This window comes from Zophobas morio, unplaced genomic scaffold (assembly GCF_036711695.1).
Source record: "Zophobas morio isolate AGI-343-1 ecotype UQ-CSIRO unplaced genomic scaffold, CSIRO_AGI_Zmor_V1 ptg000006l, whole genome shotgun sequence".
NCBI lineage: Eukaryota > Metazoa > Arthropoda > Insecta > Coleoptera > Tenebrionidae > Zophobas > Zophobas morio.
In genome coordinates this window covers 4,571,766-4,590,579 of record NW_026972111.1, presented here as the reverse complement: position 1 = coordinate 4,590,579, position 18,814 = coordinate 4,571,766, and the positions used below count along the sequence as shown (strand labels likewise).

The 18,814-nt window shown below is 35.1% G+C and overlaps 1 protein-coding gene across 5 annotated transcripts in view; it reads right to left on the bottom strand.

The window, feature by feature from the left end:
* Positions 1 to 18,814, bottom strand: part of LOC135123375 (cGMP-dependent protein kinase, isozyme 2 forms cD4/T1/T3A/T3B-like) — a 368,990-nt gene that overhangs the window by 6,354 nt on the left and 343,822 nt on the right. For all 5 annotated transcript variants that reach the window (XM_064047976.1, XM_064047974.1, XM_064047975.1 and 2 more), the window contains exon 4: positions 4,342 to 4,945. In XM_064047976.1, coding sequence (XP_063904046.1) covers positions 4,342 to 4,945 — 604 coding nt within the window. The remainder of the gene's footprint in view (positions 1 to 4,341; positions 4,946 to 18,814) is intronic.

Genomic DNA, 18,814 nt, shown 5'->3' with positions numbered 1-18,814 from the left:
TAAATGGGTTTTCAATTGTATAAAATAACATAGTCCTACACATGTAGTTTACAACTCTGAATCGACTTTTCACCCGAAACGTCCAGATTTTTGGAAAAAAAATCAAAATTATAAAACAACATTTTGAAATTTAATTTTTAATCTGCTAACCAGAATGCTTTGAAATGTTGCAGATGTTTTAAGGCTATAAAGAGCATCATAAATCTTTAGTCAAAAAATATTTGCTTATCCCCTCCAAAAACTTGATGACGTCAGCTCAAAAGTTTGTGGAATAAATCATATCTAAAATGTACAAAATATGATGAGTCTGTACTTGTGATCTATCACTCCATTCATATTTTTTGGATTTGCATATACAGGGTGACTCAAAAAAATTAATGAATGCGTAAATATATTTTATTGATTTAATCAGGAACTACAAAACCGAATGCTCTGAAATCTTGCAGATGTTTTAAGGTCATAAAGAGCATAATAAATGTTTAGTCAAAATATATTTGCTTATCCCCTCCAAAAACTTGATGACGTCAGCTCGAAAGTTTGCCGAATAAATCATATCTAAAATGTACAAAATATGATGAGCCTGTACTTGTCATTTATCACTCCATTCATATTTTTTGGATTTGCATATACAGAGTGACTCAAAAAAATTAATGAATGCGTAAATTTATTTTATTGATTTAATCAGGAACTACAAAACCGAATGCTTTGAAATCTTGCAGATGTTTTAAGGTTATAAAGAGCATAATAAATTTTTAGTCAAAATATATTTGGTTATCTTCTACAAAAAACTGATGACGTCAGCTCAAAAGTTTTCCGAATAAATCGTATCTAAAATGTACAAAATATGATGAGTCTGTACTTGTGATTTATCATTCCATTCATATTTTTGGATTTGCATATGCAGGGTGACTCAAAAAAATTAATGAAGGCGTGAATTTATTTTATCGATTTAATCAGGAATTACAAAACCGAATGCTTTGAAATCTTGGGAATATTTTAAAGTTATTATAAGCATGGTAAACTTTTGTTCAAAATGTATCTGTTCATCCCTCCTAAAAAAATTGATGACGTCACCCTTAAATTTTGCTGAATAAATCCTATCTAAAATGCAAAAAATATGATGAGTTTGTACTTGTGATTTATCATTCCATTCATATTTTTTAGATTTTCTTAAGAGGTGGTTCAAAAGAATTAATGAAGTCAATTTATTTTATTGATTAAATTAAAGGCAAGACTTATTATTAGTATTACACCCCAACCAACCCAATTTGGTAGACACAAAATTTGTTAAAGGAAAAACTCGGTTGAAACATAAGGGTAGCACGCTTATTTACATCGACTTTAACATTACAGACCTGCATTTGTTTTATGCGTTCACTTGATTCCGCGAATGTGAAATAGACATGTTTATAATCAACCAATTGTGAATTTCACCGTCAAGAATTAAAATAAAACCCAATGTTTTATATAATAAGCGGAAGTCGAAGCAATAAAACCGACGGTCGTTTTGTTTACAGTTTCTGTGTTTGGCTCTCACGTATGCTGTTACGCCTGTCATCTTAAATTAACAATGTTTATACATACACGATTTTCAGTTGCCTCTGATACGTAGGTATACGTGAGTAAATTGTTTCGTTATTTTATTGATTATTACAAATCAATATTCAAACGACCCAATTCATTTTCCCGAAAATTTGAGAATATAATAATTTTATTCTTAGTATTACACTACATCTATCCCAACTGATATACGTGTCCTTGCAAAAATGTTGATGATGTCATCGCAATTTTTTTTTAAATTCCCACTACAAAAATGTAATGAGAAAAAAAACACAATAGGCATGCAGTCGTCAAGTTTCCGACAGCGAGGGCAGTACTGTATAAACTCTTTAGACCAATTTTTCAGTTTTAGGATATTTTAACTTTTCAATGTTTTAAATTTTAGATTTTTCGATTTTTCAGTTCTTCAATATTTTTTTATTTTTCAAATTTTGACGTTTCTGAATTTTTAGTTTTCGGATTTCTCAATTAATTTATTTTTTTATATTCCCTTTTCTCCACTTCCTAAAGTTTCGATTTTTCAGTTTTTCACCTCTTCAATTTTTCGATTATTCAGTTTTTTGATTTTTCAATTTTTCGATTTTTTAAATTTGCGATTTTTAGACTCTGCTTTTTTGACTTTTCTGTTCCTCATTTTTTTAATTTCCTAATTTTTTGATATTTCGTTCAGTTTTGTGATTTTTCAGTTTTTGGATATTTCTTTCAGTTTTGATATTTTTCAATACTTCGATTCTTTCATTTTTCGACTTCTAGATTTTTCAATTTTTTTATTTTTGGACTTTCCGTTTTTTGTTTTTTATTTCAATTTCTCAATTTTTCAACTTTTTCATATTTTAATTTTTAAATTTCTAGATTTTTCGGTTTTCATTGAGATTCGGATGTTTCGATGTTTTGATTATTCAATCTCTCGCTTTATCAATTTTTCCATATTTAAGTTTTCGATTTTTCGATTTTGGCCTATTTCGGTTTCTCAATTTTTTGATTTTTCGACTTCTCGATTTTTCGACTCCTCGATTTTTTTGTCTTTTGATTTTTCGATTTCTCGATGTCTCAATTTTTGAATTTTACAATGTTTCGATTTTTTGCTTTTCGGTTTCTCGATTTTTCGATGTTTCGATGTTTGATTTATCCGATTTTTCAATTTTCCAATTTTTTAAATTCTCGACTTCTCGATTAATTGATTTTTTCAGTTTTTCGATTTTTGAATTTTAGATTTTTATTTTTTTTTTATTTTTTTGATGTTTGGATTTCTCCTTTTTCAGTTTTAGGATATTTTAACTTTTCAATGTTTTAAATTTTAGATTTTTCGATTTTTCAGTTCTTCAATACATATTTTTTTATTTTTCAAATTTTGACGTTTCTGAATTTTTAGTTTTCGGATTTCTCAATTAATTTATTTTTTTATATTCCCTTTTCTCCACTTCCTAAAGTTTCGATTTTTCAGTTCTTCACCTCTTCAATTTTTCGATTATTCAGTTTTTTGATTTTTCAATTTTTCGATTTTTTTAAATTTGCGATTTTTAGACTCTGCTTTTTTGACTTTTCTGTTTCTCATTTTTTTAATTTCCTAATTTTTTGATATTTCGTTCAGTTTTGTGATTTTTCAGTTTTTCGATTTCTCAATTTTAACTTTTCAATTTTTGAAATTATTAATTTTTTTCGATTTTTTGAGTTTTCAGTTCTTCTATATTTCAATTTTTCAATTTTCGGAATTTTTAAATTTTCGATTGTCCAATTTTTTTTTATTTTTCGATTTTACAATTTTTCGATGTTTCGATTTTTGAATTAACAGATTGTTCAATTTTAGATTTTACAATTTTTATTTTTTTGATTTTTTTATGTTTCGATTTCTCGATTTTACAATTTTCCCATATTTGAATTTTTCAGTGTTTTAAATTTTCGATTTCGAGAATTTACTGTGTTACAGTAGGCATCAGTCATTACTCATCAAGAACGATTATTGCTGTGCGTTAAAATGCCTACATACTGATAAGCACGTACATACAAGGCACATTTAAGGCTGTTTTAAGTCTACTAGATATAATTTTTGCAATTTTAAATTTATTTCTTGATGTCTAAATCGTATATATTTAAATGGTGATGAATATTTTGTGATACAATCTTAGGATAAAATGCATTTTAGTTTCAAAAATAATATGTATTTAATGATTTGACTACTGTTAATAAAAAAAATACGTAAGAAGATGTTCATATTGAATTAATTTGGTGTTCATAGTTTGATGATAACCCATAGTTATTCTGGAGGCAAATTAGATGACTTGTTACTTATTAATTAAAGTAGTAGTCGTTTAATTTCGTATACCTTTAAAGTGGACGAAGGGACGCATATTTGTTAGCCATGCAGTTCATGGATAATAGGTATACCGCGATAATATTAAATTTTTGTTACCTTAACCTTGAAACAGGTATGCACTACATATACATATATTACAGTAAAGTCTTCAACATGTACGTTTGCTTATTTTGTGACTGCTCCTCGTACAACGTACTGATTAATACGTCCGTTTACTACCTTATCGACATCACGTGCTTACGGACTATTTTTACCCCCTTTCGTAAGGTAGCGCCACTTCATTGTGAAGCGAGTGAGATGTAAAATATATATTCATTCTTTTCTACATGGAAAAGTGATTGTCCGTATAGGTTGTCCAACTATAATATACTTAAACAATGCCACCACATTCCCAAAACTTACCCACAATCCTCTTAGCATGCAAACCAAATCTATTAAACCCGAGTCGCACCTCCCACACAACTCACCTTCTCCTATCCACACTCTCATCCTTGTACTTCGTCCTGATCTCATCCAGATTCGAAATGAGTTGATTGAACGTCTCCCGATCGATCACCAAACAGTAGACTCCTTCTGGATTATCCACGATGATGTTGGCCGTCCTCAAATCGTCCCCTTGGAGCGCCTTCTCGCCAAAGAAGTCCCCTTTCCCCAAGGTCCTAATATACTTCTCCTCGTTGTTATCCGGCACCTTCTTCGTTACCTTCACCGTGCCTTTGCTGATGATGAAGAAAGTGTCACCCCGGGCACCCTGCCGGATGATGTAGTCCCCGTTGGCGTAGAACGTCTCTTCCAGCACATCGGAGATCTTGATAAGCGTGTCCTCGGGGAGGTTTTTGAAAATCGGGACACTCTTGAGGAAGTCGGTGTATTCGGCCTGGCGGATGAGGCCGGTCCTCATCATAATCGTCTGGAAGCATTGGCGTTCGATGGCCCATAGCTTACAATCAGTAGCGGCCTTGATGGTGGCCGTTCTTTGACAGTTGTAGAGGATGGCGAGCTCGCCGAGGACCTTGCCGGGGGTGAGGGTGCTGAGGAACTTGTTTTCGCGGGATACTTCGACGCAGCCCTCTGGAACAAAACATCGGTTAGATTCCGGTCACTGATTCCGCGACTAATTGAGCGGAAAGGTGGATCTCGTTAGGCAACTAGATCTAGCGGTAGTTCCTTGTTGTGTGTATAAAATCGAGGAGTAACGCACCATCCCACACCGAATCGGCCGGCGTACCGTTACAAGAAATAATCGCTGTTGATTAGTACGTGTCGCAATTGTTAAGACACTACGGGAATAACAACGTCCGGTAGTGCACGTTTCGAATTAATGAGGCGCACCCTTGGAAAGTTCACGGGAAGAAAGTAAAATTGATTTTCGTCGAAGTGCAATCGACCTATGACCTCGCGTTCGTGGGTTTCTAAGCCTTTGCGGCCGTCACGATGCTTTCTTCGCCATATTGGAGGTTAGGAAAAAATTGAAAAGCGCACGAGATTTAGAGGAGAAACTTGGGGAGATGTGCTACAACGCATGAATTATTTATGGTGTTGATTTATCGGACGTAACATCGAGTGGTTTGATTTTATCGAGCTCGATATGACATTCAAATGGTTGTTTATTATAATCCGAACCCACGGAGGAGAGACGAGAGCGGCTTGACAAAAAATTGTACAAATTCAACATAAACGCTCTTCTGCGGTGGTCAGTTAACTGTATGCTATAATATACACAAAATACTACTTCGTTCGGATTTTATCAGTGGATAAAATTTACACAAATCTTCGTGTAGTACAGCGCACAATTACCACCAACCATAAGAATTCCAAGCAACTAATAAAATACACAGTTAAGAATCTTTATAAGTGTACCTACTATCTGTTGTTTCCATCCATTTAAATTACTCAGTTCATTAGTGAAATTTTTAACTGATCTGTAAATGGTGTCAGTATGCATTTATCGTATCTGTATTACTCATTCTTTTCAAATGCTATCTATATACACTGTTATCAAATTCGGGAGCAATAAGATGTTCAAGTAAATGAAGGATACCAACAATCTACAGATCATATTACTGATATTACTTAATAATACTGATAATAATCAGATAAACATCAATAAATCCGAAATAAATATACACAAGGTAATTATAAAATATCGTACAAGTTGGCTTTGAAATTTTGTAACATTTGCCGCCTCGTTGTGATGATGATTGATGGCTACTTGTGTCACACATCTTGATCATAACCTAACTTTTTTGAGCTTTATACGATGCTGTTTAGGACACAAAAGAAGCATTAATAGAAAATATAGAAAAACATAAGGTCAGACTACCAGATGTAAAATGTTATATGTAAATTGAAATTTTTCGATTGGCAATTCTGAATTATTGGCAGCAATGTTAGCATGTCAGTTCACAGTCGTCATTTTGACATAAGCGCGCCTAAAAACCAATAACAAGGTGGCAGTTGCCCAAAATTTCAATTCTTCATTAACTATGCCACGAAAAATTTTTATATATGCTGCCAACCTGACAAAAAAATGGTAAATATTAATAGGCACTCGGTAGCCGGTAGTTCAGAATTTTGAAATCGAGGATAGTAGGGTTACATAAAATAGTCATTACCAATACCATGGGTTTTAACTTTTAACAAAAAAAAGTTGAAAGTTAGATATGTATATGGGAAAAAAAGCAGGCAGAATTTTTCTTTCTAGTCCTATGAGTAAATTTTCAGATTGGATATTGAAATTCCTTAGTTTGGGCAAACGGTACCATTCCCCAATTTCCAAAACATTTTTTTTTTCAAATATTTCCAAAAAAAGTTCAAAAATTCGCATTGCGGTTTCGAGTTTTCGAATCCTCGCAATTTTCTATTCCTACAAGCAAATTTTCAGACCGAATACTCAATCCGTTTAGAATGGTTAAACGCAAATATGTAATGGTACTATTTCCGAGTTGAAAGTTTTTTTTTCTATTTAAAGGGAGATAAATCCAGAACGGCTCAAAAATTCGCATTGCGGTTTGAAGTATTCGATTCCTCGCAGCTTTCCTAACAAGTACATTTTCAGACCGGGTACTCAATCCGCTTAGTGTGGAGAGGCAAATGATATATCCTATACGAAAATAAGTAGTACTTGCAAAAGTAGCCCTTTAGTTCTTATTATCTTAGCAAGTACTAACATGCTAAGATAAGACTGGTTTTGGTAAATGATAACCTCTGAGAAAATAGAGGGCGGGTGGGCGGGGCTAGTACTTGGTAAGATAGGACTGATTTTGGCAAATAACATGTCATTTCCGAATTATGTATTATATATTTTTTTAAATTGAAAGGGACATAGCTGTAGAACGGTTCAAGAATTCGCAATGTAGTATTTTAGCATTCGAATACTCGAAGCTTTCAACATTTAGGCCCGAATTTTGAGAACGCATAGTCAATCCGTTTAGGATGGAGAGACGCAAATATGTAATGGTACTATTTCCGAATTGAAAGTTTTCTTTTTCTATTTAAAGGGAGATAACTCCAGAACGGTTCAAAAATTGTCATTGCGGTTTGAAGTATTCGATTCCTCGCAGCTTTCTATCCTAACGAGTACATTTTCAAACCGGGTACTCAATTCGCTTAGTGTGGAGAGGCAAATGACATATGCTCTACGAAAATAAAGGGCGGGTGGGCGGGACTAGTACTTGCTAAGATAAGACTGTTTTTGGCAAATGACATACTCTCTGAGAAAATAGAGGGCGGGTGGGCGGGGCTAGTACTTGCTAAGATAAGATTTTTATTTTGGCAGATGACATATTCTCTAATAAAATAGGGGTGGGTGGGCGGGGCTACTGTTTACTAAGATAAGACTGATTTTGGCAAATGACATATCCTTTGGGAAAATAGAGGGCGGGTGGGCGGGCTTGCTAAGATAAAACTGATAGTATATAGGACGGTGTCTTTTCCGAATTATTATATACTCCTATTTTTTTAATTGAAAAGGACATAGCTCCACAACGGTTCAAAAATTCGCATTCAGACCGGGTACTCAATCCGTTTAGTATGGAGAGACGAATAGATAAGACGGTACTATTTCCGAACTAAAAAAAAAATCAAATTTAAAGCGACACAACTCCCAAACGAGTCAAAAATTCGCAATGCGGTTTGGACTATTCATTTCCGTGAAGCTTTTTGCACCCACTAGCAAATTTTCAGAAGAAAGACTCCACTCGTTTAGTGTGGAGAGATGAATACATAGGACGGTGTTATTTCCGAATATATATATTTTTCAATTTAACGGGGCATAACTCCAGAAGGCATCAAGACTTGCCAATGCGATTTGAAGTATTCGATTCCTTGAAGGTTTCTAGATTTATGAGCGAACTTTGAAACCGGATGCTCAATTTGTTTAGGGTGGGGACACGCATTTATTGAACAGTACCATTTCCGAACTGAAAAACAGTTTCTTTTTTTTCAAATTTAAAGAGATATAACTCCAGAACAATTCAAGAACTTACATCGCATTTTTTTCAAATCTAAATAGACAACTCCAGAACGGTTTATAAATTCGCATTGCGGTTGGGAATATCCGATTCCTCACACTTTTCTAGACTTACGAGCAAATTTTCAGACCGAATACTCAATCTGTTTAGAATGGTGAGACGCAAATATGTAATGGTACTATTTCCGAATTGAAAGTTTTCTTTTTCTATTTAAAGGGAGATAATTCCAGAACGGTTCAAATATTCTCATTGCTGTTTGAAGTATTCGGTTCCTATGTAGCTTTCTATCCTAACAAGTACATTTTCACACCGAGTACTCAATCTGATTAGTGTGGAGTGGCAAATTACATATCCTCTACGAAAATAAGGGGCGGCGGGTGGGGCTAGTACTTGCTAAGATAAGACTGTTTTTGGCAAATGACATACCCTCTACGAAAATAAAGGGCGGGTGGGCGGGGCTAATATTTGTTCATATAAAACTGTTTTTGGCAAATGACATACTCTCTACGAAAATAAAAGACGAATGGGCGGGCCTAATACTTGCAAAAATAACATTGATTTTGGCAAATGACATACCCACTACGAAAATAAAGGGCGGGTGGGCGGGGGTAGTACTTGCAAACGTAAGACTGATTTTGGCAAATGACACTCTCCGAAAAATAGAGGGCGGGTGGGCGGGGCTAGTACTTGTTAATATAAAACTCATTTTGGCAAATGATATACCCTCTACGAAAATAAAGGGTGGGTGGGCGGGGCTAATACTTGCAAAAATAACACTGATTTTAGCAAGCGACATACCAACTATGAAAATAAAAGGCGGGTGGGCGGGGATAGTACTTGTTAAGATAAAACTGGTTTTGGTAAATGACAACCTCTAAGAAAATAGAGGGCGGCGGTTGGGCGGGCCTAGTATTCGCTAAGATGAGACTGGTTTTGGCAAATAACATATCTTCTGAGAAAATAGGGGGCGGGTCGGCGGGGTTAGTACTTGGTAAGATAAGATGGATTTTGGCAAATGACATATCCTTTGGGAAAATAGGGGGCGGGTGGGCGGGCCTAGTATTTGCTAAGATGAGACTGGTTTTGGCAAATGACATATCCTCTGAGAAAAAATGGGGCGGGTGGGCGCGGCTAGGACTTGGTAAGATAGGACTGATTTTGGCAAATGACATCCTTTGGGAAATAGGGAGCGGGTGAGGGGATAAAACTGATAGTATATAGAACGCTGTCATTTCCGAATTATGTATTATATATTTTTTTAAATTGAAAGGGACATAGCTCTGGAACAGTTCAAGAATTCGCAATGTGGTATTTTAAGATTCGATTACTCGAAGCTTTCAACATTTACGACCGAATTTTGAGATCGGATACTCAATCCGTTTAGGATGGAGAGACGCAAAAATGTGAATTTCGAATTGAATTTTTTTTTTTAATTCTATAATAACTCCACAACGGTTCAAAAATTCTCACATAGGTTTGAAGTATTCGATTCCTCGCAGCTTTCCTAACAAGTACATTTTCAGACCGGGTACTCAATCCGCTTAGTGTGGAGATGCAAATGACATATCCTTTACGAAAATAAAGGGCGGGTGGGCGGGGCTAATATTTGTTAATATCAAACTGATTTTGGCAAATGACATACTGTCTACGAAAATAAAAGGCGGGTGGGCGGGCCTAATACTTGCAAAAAACACTTATTATCTTCTAGGGAAATAGACAGCGGATGGGCGGAGCTAGTGATTGGTAAGATAAAACTGATTTTGGCAAATGACATACCCACTACGAAAATAAAGGGCGGGTGGGCGGGGGTAGTACTTGCAAACGTAAGACTGATTTTGGCAAATGACACTCTCCGAAAAATAGAGGGCGGGTGGGCGGGGCTAGTACTTGTAAAGGTAAGACTGATTTTGGCAAATGACATACTCTCTGACAAAATAGAGGGCGGGTGGGTAGGGCTAGTACTTGTTAAGATAAGACTGGTTTTAGTAAATGACAACCTATGAGAAAATACAGGGCGGGTGGGCGGGCCTAGTATTTGCTAAGATGAGACTGGTTTTGGCAAGTAACATATGCTTTGAGAAAATAGTGGGCGGGTGGGCGGGGCTAGTACTTGGTAAGATAAGACGGATTTTGGCAAATGACATATCCTTTAGGAAAATAGGGGGCGGGTGGCCGGGCCTAGTATTTGCTAAGATGAGACTGGTTTTGGCAAATAACATATCCTTTGAGAAAATAGTGGGCGGGTGGGCGGGCCTAGTATTTGCTAAGATGAGACTGGTTTTGGGAAATAACCCATCCTTTGAGAAAATAGTGGGCGGGTGGGCGGGGCTAGTACTTGGTAAGATAAGACGGATTTTGGCAAATGACATATCCTTTGGGAAAATAGGGAGCGGGTGGGCGGGCCTAGTATTTGCTAAGATGAGACTGGTTTCGGAAAATAACATATCCTTTGAGAAAGTAGGGGGCGGGTGGGCGGGCCTATTATTTGCTAAGATGAGACTGGTTTCGGAAAATAACATATCCTTTGAGAAAGTAGGGGGCGGGGGGCGGGCCTAGTATTTCCTAAGATGAGACTGGTTTTGGCAAATAACCCATCCTTTGAGAAAATAGTGGGCGGGTGGGCGGGGCTAGTACTTGGTAAGATAAGACGGATTTTGGCAAATGACATATCCTTTGGGAAAATAGGGGGCGGGTGGGCGGGCCTAGCACCTGCTAAGATAAAATTGATAGTACATAGGACCGTGTTATTTCCAAATTATTATATATTCTTTTAAATTGAAAGTGACAGCTCCAGAATGGTTCAAAAATTCGGATTGCGGTTTGAAGTATTCGATTTCTCGCAGCTTTCTATCCCTACGAGTAAATTTTCAGACCGGGTACTCAATCCGTGTAGTATGGACAGACAAATATATAAGACGGTACTATTTCTGAATTAAAAAAAATAATAATACGACATTCAGTTCCGTGAAGATTTCTGCACCTACGGGCAAATTTTCAGAAAAAATACTCCACTCATCCAGCATGGAAAGACGAATACACAGGTCGGTGTTAAGTTCACAATATCGTAGTTAGTTGTTATTGATTTCCGACACTTTTAAATATGTTAAAATTATTAATTTTTATCTATTATTGTACTTGAAGCTTGATTGAATATATATATTTTTCAATTTAAGGGGTATAACTCCAGAAGGCATCAAGACTTTTGCCACTGTAGTTTTGGGTGTTCGATTCCTCGATGCTTTCTAGATTTACGAACGAATTTTGAAACCGGGTACTCAATCTGTTTAGGGTGGAGAGACGCATTTATGGAACAGTACCATGCCCGTCGAAAAACAGTTTTTTTTTTATTTAATGAGATGTAATTCAAGAACAGCTGAAGAATTCGATTTCTCTTACTTTTCTGTCCCTGCGAGTATATTTTTCATACCAGGTACTCAATCCGTTTACTACGGAGAGACGAATACATAGGATGGTACCACTTCGAATTAAAACCATTTTTTTTTTCAAATTCAAAGGGACAAACTCGATAACGGTTGATGACTTTGCATTGGGGTTTGGAACATTGAATTTCTTCTGGTATTCTAGTCCTAGCAGCAAATTTTCAGATCTGATACCCGATGAGTGAAGATTAAAGAGACGAATATATACAGCAGTATCATTTCCAAATTAAAGATCTTTTCTTTTTTTTTATTTAAATACGCAACTCCAGAACAGTTCCTAAATTGACATTGCGGTTTGGAGTATCCGATACGTCACACCTTTCTATACTTATGAACGAATTTTGAAATCGGATACTCGATCTGTTTAGGCGGGGGAGACGCATATATGCAACGGTACCACTTTCCAAATAAAAAATATTCTTCTTATATATGATCGTTTTCCGGGTTGGAACTGTGTTAATACAGTTTTTGAGCTCAACGTTTCGCACATTTTCGTAAGTGGCATCTTCAGGAGTAGGGTTGCGCCTCTGGTATGGTTGACATACTGAGTTACTTTTGCTTTATTCCTAATTTCTCAACCCTGTTCCTGAAGATGTCACTTACGAAAATGGCACTCTCAACCCGCAAAACGATCACATATTGACTCCGAAATTATTTCCAAGATTGTTCTTTCAAATTTAAACGAACATAACTCCGAAAGGATTCAAGATTTCGGACTGTGGTATGGAGTAGTGGATTCCTCGAAACTTCCTAGTCCTACAGCAAATTTTCAGCAAAAAAACTCGATTCGTTCAAAATGGAGAGACGAATGGATACTCAATCCGCTTAGGACGGAGAGACGCATTCATGGGACGGTCCCATTTCTGAACTGAAAAACGCTTTTTTTCAAGTTTAAAAGGAGATAACTCCAGAACAGCTCAGGAAGTCTCATTGCGCTTCGAAGTATTCGATTCCTCGTAGCTTCTTAGCCCTACGAGCAAATTTTCAGACCGGAAACTCAATCGGTTTAATATGGAAAGACGAATTTATAGGGTGGTACCATTTCAAATTAAAACCGTTTCTTTGTTGATGACTTTGGATTAGGGTTTGGAACATTCACTTTCTTGTACTATTCTAGTCATACCAGCAAATTTTCAGATCGGGTACGCTATGTGTGTAGCATGAAGAGACAAATATATACGACAGTACCAATTTCAAATTAAGGATCTTTTTTTTCAAATTTAAGTTGACAACTCCAGAACGGTTCATAAATTCGCATTGCGGTTTGGATTTTTCGATTCCTCGCACCTTTTCCGTTTAGGTGGGGAGACGCATATGAGACGGTACCATTTCCCAATTAAAAAAGATTCTTGTTTCAAATTTAAAAGAACGTAACTCCAAATCTATTCAAAATTTCGGACTGTGGTATGGAGTAGTGGATTCCTAGAACCTTCCTAGTCCTACGAGCAAATTTTCAGTAAAAACACTCCATTCATTCAGTATGGAGAAACAAATACATAGGACGGTGTTATTTCGAATATGTATGTTTTTTAATTTAAAGGGACATAACTCCAGAAGGGATCAAGACTTGCCATTGCAGTTTGGTGTACTCGATTCCTCGAAGCTTTCTAGATTTACGACCAGATTTTCAGACTGGATACTCAATCCGTTTACGGTGGTACCATTTTTGAATTAAAAAACGATTTTTTTCAAGTTTAAAGGAAGATAACTCTGGAATGGTTCAGAAAGTCGCATTCGATTACTCGCAGTTTCCTAGTTTTATGAGCACACTTTCAGACAGGAAACTCAGTGGGTTTAGTATGGAATGGCACCGTTTCGAATTAAAACTGGTTTTTGATCAAATTCAAAGGAACATAACTCCATGGTGGTTGAAGACCTTGCGTTGGGGTTTAGAGCACCGGATATTCGATCTGTTTAAACGGAGAAATGAATATATAGAACGGTACGACTTCCGAATAATTGAAGATTTCCCATTGGGGTTTGCGATATTCGATCCCTCGAAGCGTCTTAGTCCTACGAGCAAATTTTCAGGCCGGGTACTCTTTTCGTTTAGTATGGAAAGACGTATAAATAGAACGGTACCATTTGCAAATTAAAAAAGATTTAGACAATGAAATAATTGTCTTTTTAGATCATATTGTTGAGTCCAAGATTTAATAACCTATTCAATTAATATCTAACAATAGCGAACGATGTGTACACTCTGGTTTATTAATAATAGGTAACAAAAGCAAAAATGTAGAAATTTCCTCTAAAAAAAAAAAGGTAACGTTCTATAAATGGGCCACCAACAGGTTAACATTTGGAATCTATTAACATTTTTAAAAACGAAAAACATTCAGCGGTAGCATAATTTAAATGAGGTAAATGTGCATTTCCAATTAATGCTGCAGTGCTATTTTTAGCTTACCTTTACAAAACAAGGTGTGTAGAACAAGGCTGACTTTAATTTGTTCTAAAAATTTTACTTATAAATAACTTTCCCACCCAATATCGCTTTCAGTCCTTCCCGAATACCTCCTCCGAAGCATTATAACAGCGCACATTATCGGCCACCCAATTACAACTACGAAAATCGCTTTCAATTAAGTTGTACCGTCGTAAATTTTTAATTAGACATGTACAGAATTTAACAACCCGTGAATGCTTAATTATCTACGCTTTTAATATCCATTAGGCAAAAGGTTACACTGCGAGTCAAATTTTATGCGGAGTAATAAATTTTACTCTATACCTGCCATTCAAATTTTTCACATTGCTTTCTAAAGCAACAAATTAGACAAATATTTTATTGCTATTAAAAATCTTAACTAATATTCGAATAATGTGGTAAAACTTAAACGCTTTTTTACTAAAATCGAGGCTCTCTCGTCGACGCTAAATGAAAGTCCATTAATGCAAACATATGCAAATTTGAAAATAAACATTATATCGGTTACTATGTATTTATTTACTTTAAACAGAAGCTTTTTTCATGTTTTCCCTCAATTTGCATCTGGTGCTTGTTCCCACAAGGTTAACAGTAGTGACACTTTTCACTTTCCACGCAACTTTTCTTGACCTTCGGTTCACCATTAGCATTTATATTATTATTAAAGCAAATTTTCTCCTTAATTGATGCAGCTTATTTACATTGGTTGGTAGAAATTTTATGATTAACGGTTCCACTCTTGTTTTCTCAGAATTGATCACAGTTGTCAGATGTGTAGGCGCAAAGTGCTCTTTTATGTCTACAAGGTAAGAACTCGTCGAGGCAAGAATTAAGAAATGTAACCTTCAAAAGACAGCTGATTCATTTATTGCAGTTATTGAACAAAAAAGCGAAAACCAACTGTTCAAACTTGATCTGCGTTAATTGGACGGGCTTTTAGTAGGAGTTAAATGGGTGCTGAACCCACGTAATGTACCTATAGCTAGTTGCTGTGGAAGTGACTAAAGGGGCATCGACGATGTGGTACTTTAGACACAGTCGTAATCATAATATAAACCCAGTTTTTTGCAAACAAGGCACAAGCAAATTATTCCAACAGTCACTGTTTATTAACGAGTTTATAATTACACAGCTAGTGAAAGTAAACAAGTTATTTATAAACAAGGATTCAATTGAGAAATCAATTGTATCGGTTTGGAGGTTATGTCATGAAAGGTAAATTAACACACATTTATTAAGTACCATAAGGTGGCGGAAAATTGAAACACTGAGAACACAAAAATTAAACACCATTGTCAAGCGCAGAACGTAAACAAGAAAGTGAAGGCACTATAAATCAATCAATCACACCTGCGTATCTAATAAAAACACGTATCAGAAAACAACACTCAGTGGAATTATCCTGAGCTTAAACATGAATGGTCTGACTTGGTATGCAAAGTGTTGTGAATAATGTATTATTAAAATTAATTATATTGTTATAGGTGGAAAGAAGTTATACTGGTGGTTACAAGCAAGGAAAGATTAATTACTTTAATGACAAGAAATGAAAAATGTGAAATTATTATCGTGAATCATAAGGGAAAAAAGTCAGGCAATCATCTACTTGTCATGGACATCCTGTGTTTATTAGATACGTAGTTACGGGGTTTACCTATCACGTTACTTGTATGTGTTAAGTTTTCGAGTATTTTTTTTTTGTATATACTTATTATTCATAAAATTGTAAAATGAAATAAAAAAAGAAATCCATAAAAATGAGGTTAAGAATCAAGGTAAATGTCGGGAGTGTTCTGGAACGGGAATATGCGTGATTGGAATAACAAAGGAAACTCCGAGTGGTTTAGCGAATTATTTGGTAAAAAGAAAAGAGACAAGTTGCGAGTACTACTCAAGATTGAAAAGAGAAGTTTGTTAATTTGCGTTCCAGAGAGATTTCTATCAGATTAGGCTTCATGAAAGACACAATTAACAAAATTTAGAGAAAATTTTAGAATATTGCCTTGCTCTGATACATAAAATCTAGAACAGGGGGAAATTTGAACGATAATAGTGAGGAACTCTGGATTTTGGTACTATATCGTTTATTCAAAAGTACCAAATTCTAGTTTCGATAGCGTACACCAAGTTCACTATCAATATTTTGTTAGAAGCTGCACAAACGAGTTAAACTTGTCATGATTACACTGTAAATAGTTATGAAAACAACATGAAAGAAACTAATGACCAAAAGAATAAAACTGGTACATACCATAACACTAACGACAAAAGAAGAAGGAAGGTTTAGAAAGTATTCTATCAGAGACCACAGAAAACAGAAGAATAGAAACACTGCATATTTGGGCTATAGTTCAAGAAAGAAATATTAATATTCTCGTATGATTCTAGAAAATTTCATTCTAAAACAACTTTGTTTTGATGTTTGCAGAAAAGATCAGTTAGAAATTCTATTCCATTCGAAAGTTGAAAGCGAGATTCTAGAAGGATTCAATTTAAAAGAAAACTGACATAATTTTAGAAGTTACTCAAAAAACTTAAACTTTTCGTGACTACAGTGTAAATGACAACAAACAATTGACAACATTTCAATATTTGGAACCAACAATATTCCTCTAGATCATATCATCAAGAGAAAAAAATGAAAGATTAAAGCCAAAAAAAAAGGAAGACGAAAAAAATTTTGATTGATGTTTACTTAGAAGGTTTAGAAAGTATTCTATCAAAGACGACTTCAAACAGAAGAATAGAAACACTTATATCTTCAAAGTGGTTCTAGAAAACTTTGCTGTGAAAAAAATGTTGTCCTGATGTTTGCATAAAAGATCAACTAATAAAAAGGGGGAAGTTTTCATGAAATTCTATACCATTCTAGAATGGTTCCATTTATAAATACGATTGCAATTTTGGGACTTCAAAGTAAGATTAGATCGGTCTAAGTGAAGAGTTTATAGAGAGTTTTCAGGAGGGTTAATTCAGGTTCATTCAAAAAGAACCAAATTCTAGGAAGTTTTGATAGTGTACACCAAGTTCACTATCAAAGTTTTTCTAGAAACTGCTCAAACTAGTTAAACTTGTCATAATTACACCTTAAATTATAACAAACAACTGACAACAATATTTGGGAAAGACAAAATACATCCTTATAAAAAACACATGAAAAATTAAACGAATGACCAAAAGAAGAAGGAACATCAAGATCAGATCGTAAAAAAGGGGAAGTTCTCATGAAATTTTATACCATTCGAAAATTCAAAACGAGATTCTATGAGGGTTCAATTTGAAAAGAAGGCTGAAATTTTTGGACTTCACTATAAGATTGGGCTTTGCTAAAACTTTATCAGGAGTTTCAATTTATTAGGGTTCATTGAAAAAGAACCAAATTCTATGAAGCTTCGATGGTGTATACCAAATTCAGTATCAAAATCGTAAAAATGGGGAAGTTTTCATGAAAATTTACACCATTCGAAAATTCAAAACGAAAGTCTGTAAGGGTTCAGTTTGAAAAGAAGGCTGAAATTTTTGGGCTTTGCGAACAGTTTATCAGGAGTTTCAATTCAATAGGGTCCATTCAAAAAGAACCAAATTCTATGAAGTATCGATGGTGTATACCAAATTCAGTATCAAAATCGTAAAAATGGGGAAGTTTTCATGAAAATTTACACCATTCGAAAATTCAAAACGAGAGTCTGTAAGGGTTCAGTTTGAAAAGAAGGCTGAAATTTTTGGGCTTTGCGAACAGTTGATCAGGAGTTTCAATTCATTAGGGTTCATTCAAAAAGAACCAAATTCTATGAAGTATCGATGGTGTATACCAAATTCAGTATCAAAATCGTAAAAATGGGGAAGTTTTCATGAAAATTTACACCATTCGAAAATTCAAAACGAGAGTCTGTAAGGGTTCAGTTTGAAAAGAAGGGTGAACTTTTTTATCTTTGCGAACAGTTTATCAGGAGTTTCAATTCAATAGGGTTCATTCAAAAAGAACCAAATTCTATGAAGTATCGATGGTGTATACCAAATTCAGTATCAAAATCGTAAAAATGGGGAAGTTTTCATGAAAAGTTACACCATTCGAAAATTCAAAACGAGAGTCTGTAAGGGTTGAGTTTGAAAAGAAGGCTGAAATTTTTGGGCTTTGCGAACAGTTTATCAGGAGTTTTAGTTCAGAAGGGTTCATTCAAAAAGAACCAAATTCTATGAAGTTTCGATGGTGTATACCAAATTCAGTATTAAAATCGTAAAAATGGGGAAGTTTTCATGAAAATTACACCATTCGAAAATTCAAAACGAGAGTCTGTAAGGGTTCAGTTTGAAAAGAAGGCTGAAGTTTTTGGGCTTTCCGAACAGTTTATCAGGAGTTTCAGTTTATTAGGGTTCATTCAAAAAGAACCAAATTCTATGAAGTTCCGATGGTCTATACCAAATTCAGTATCAAAATCGTAAAAATGGGGAAGTTTTCATGAAAATTTACACCATTCGAAAATTCAAAACGAGAGTCTGTAAGGGTTCAGTTTGAAAAGAAGGCTGAAGTTTTTGGGCTTTGCGAACAGTTTATCAGGAGTTTCAATTCAGAAGGGTTCATTCAAAAAGAACCAAA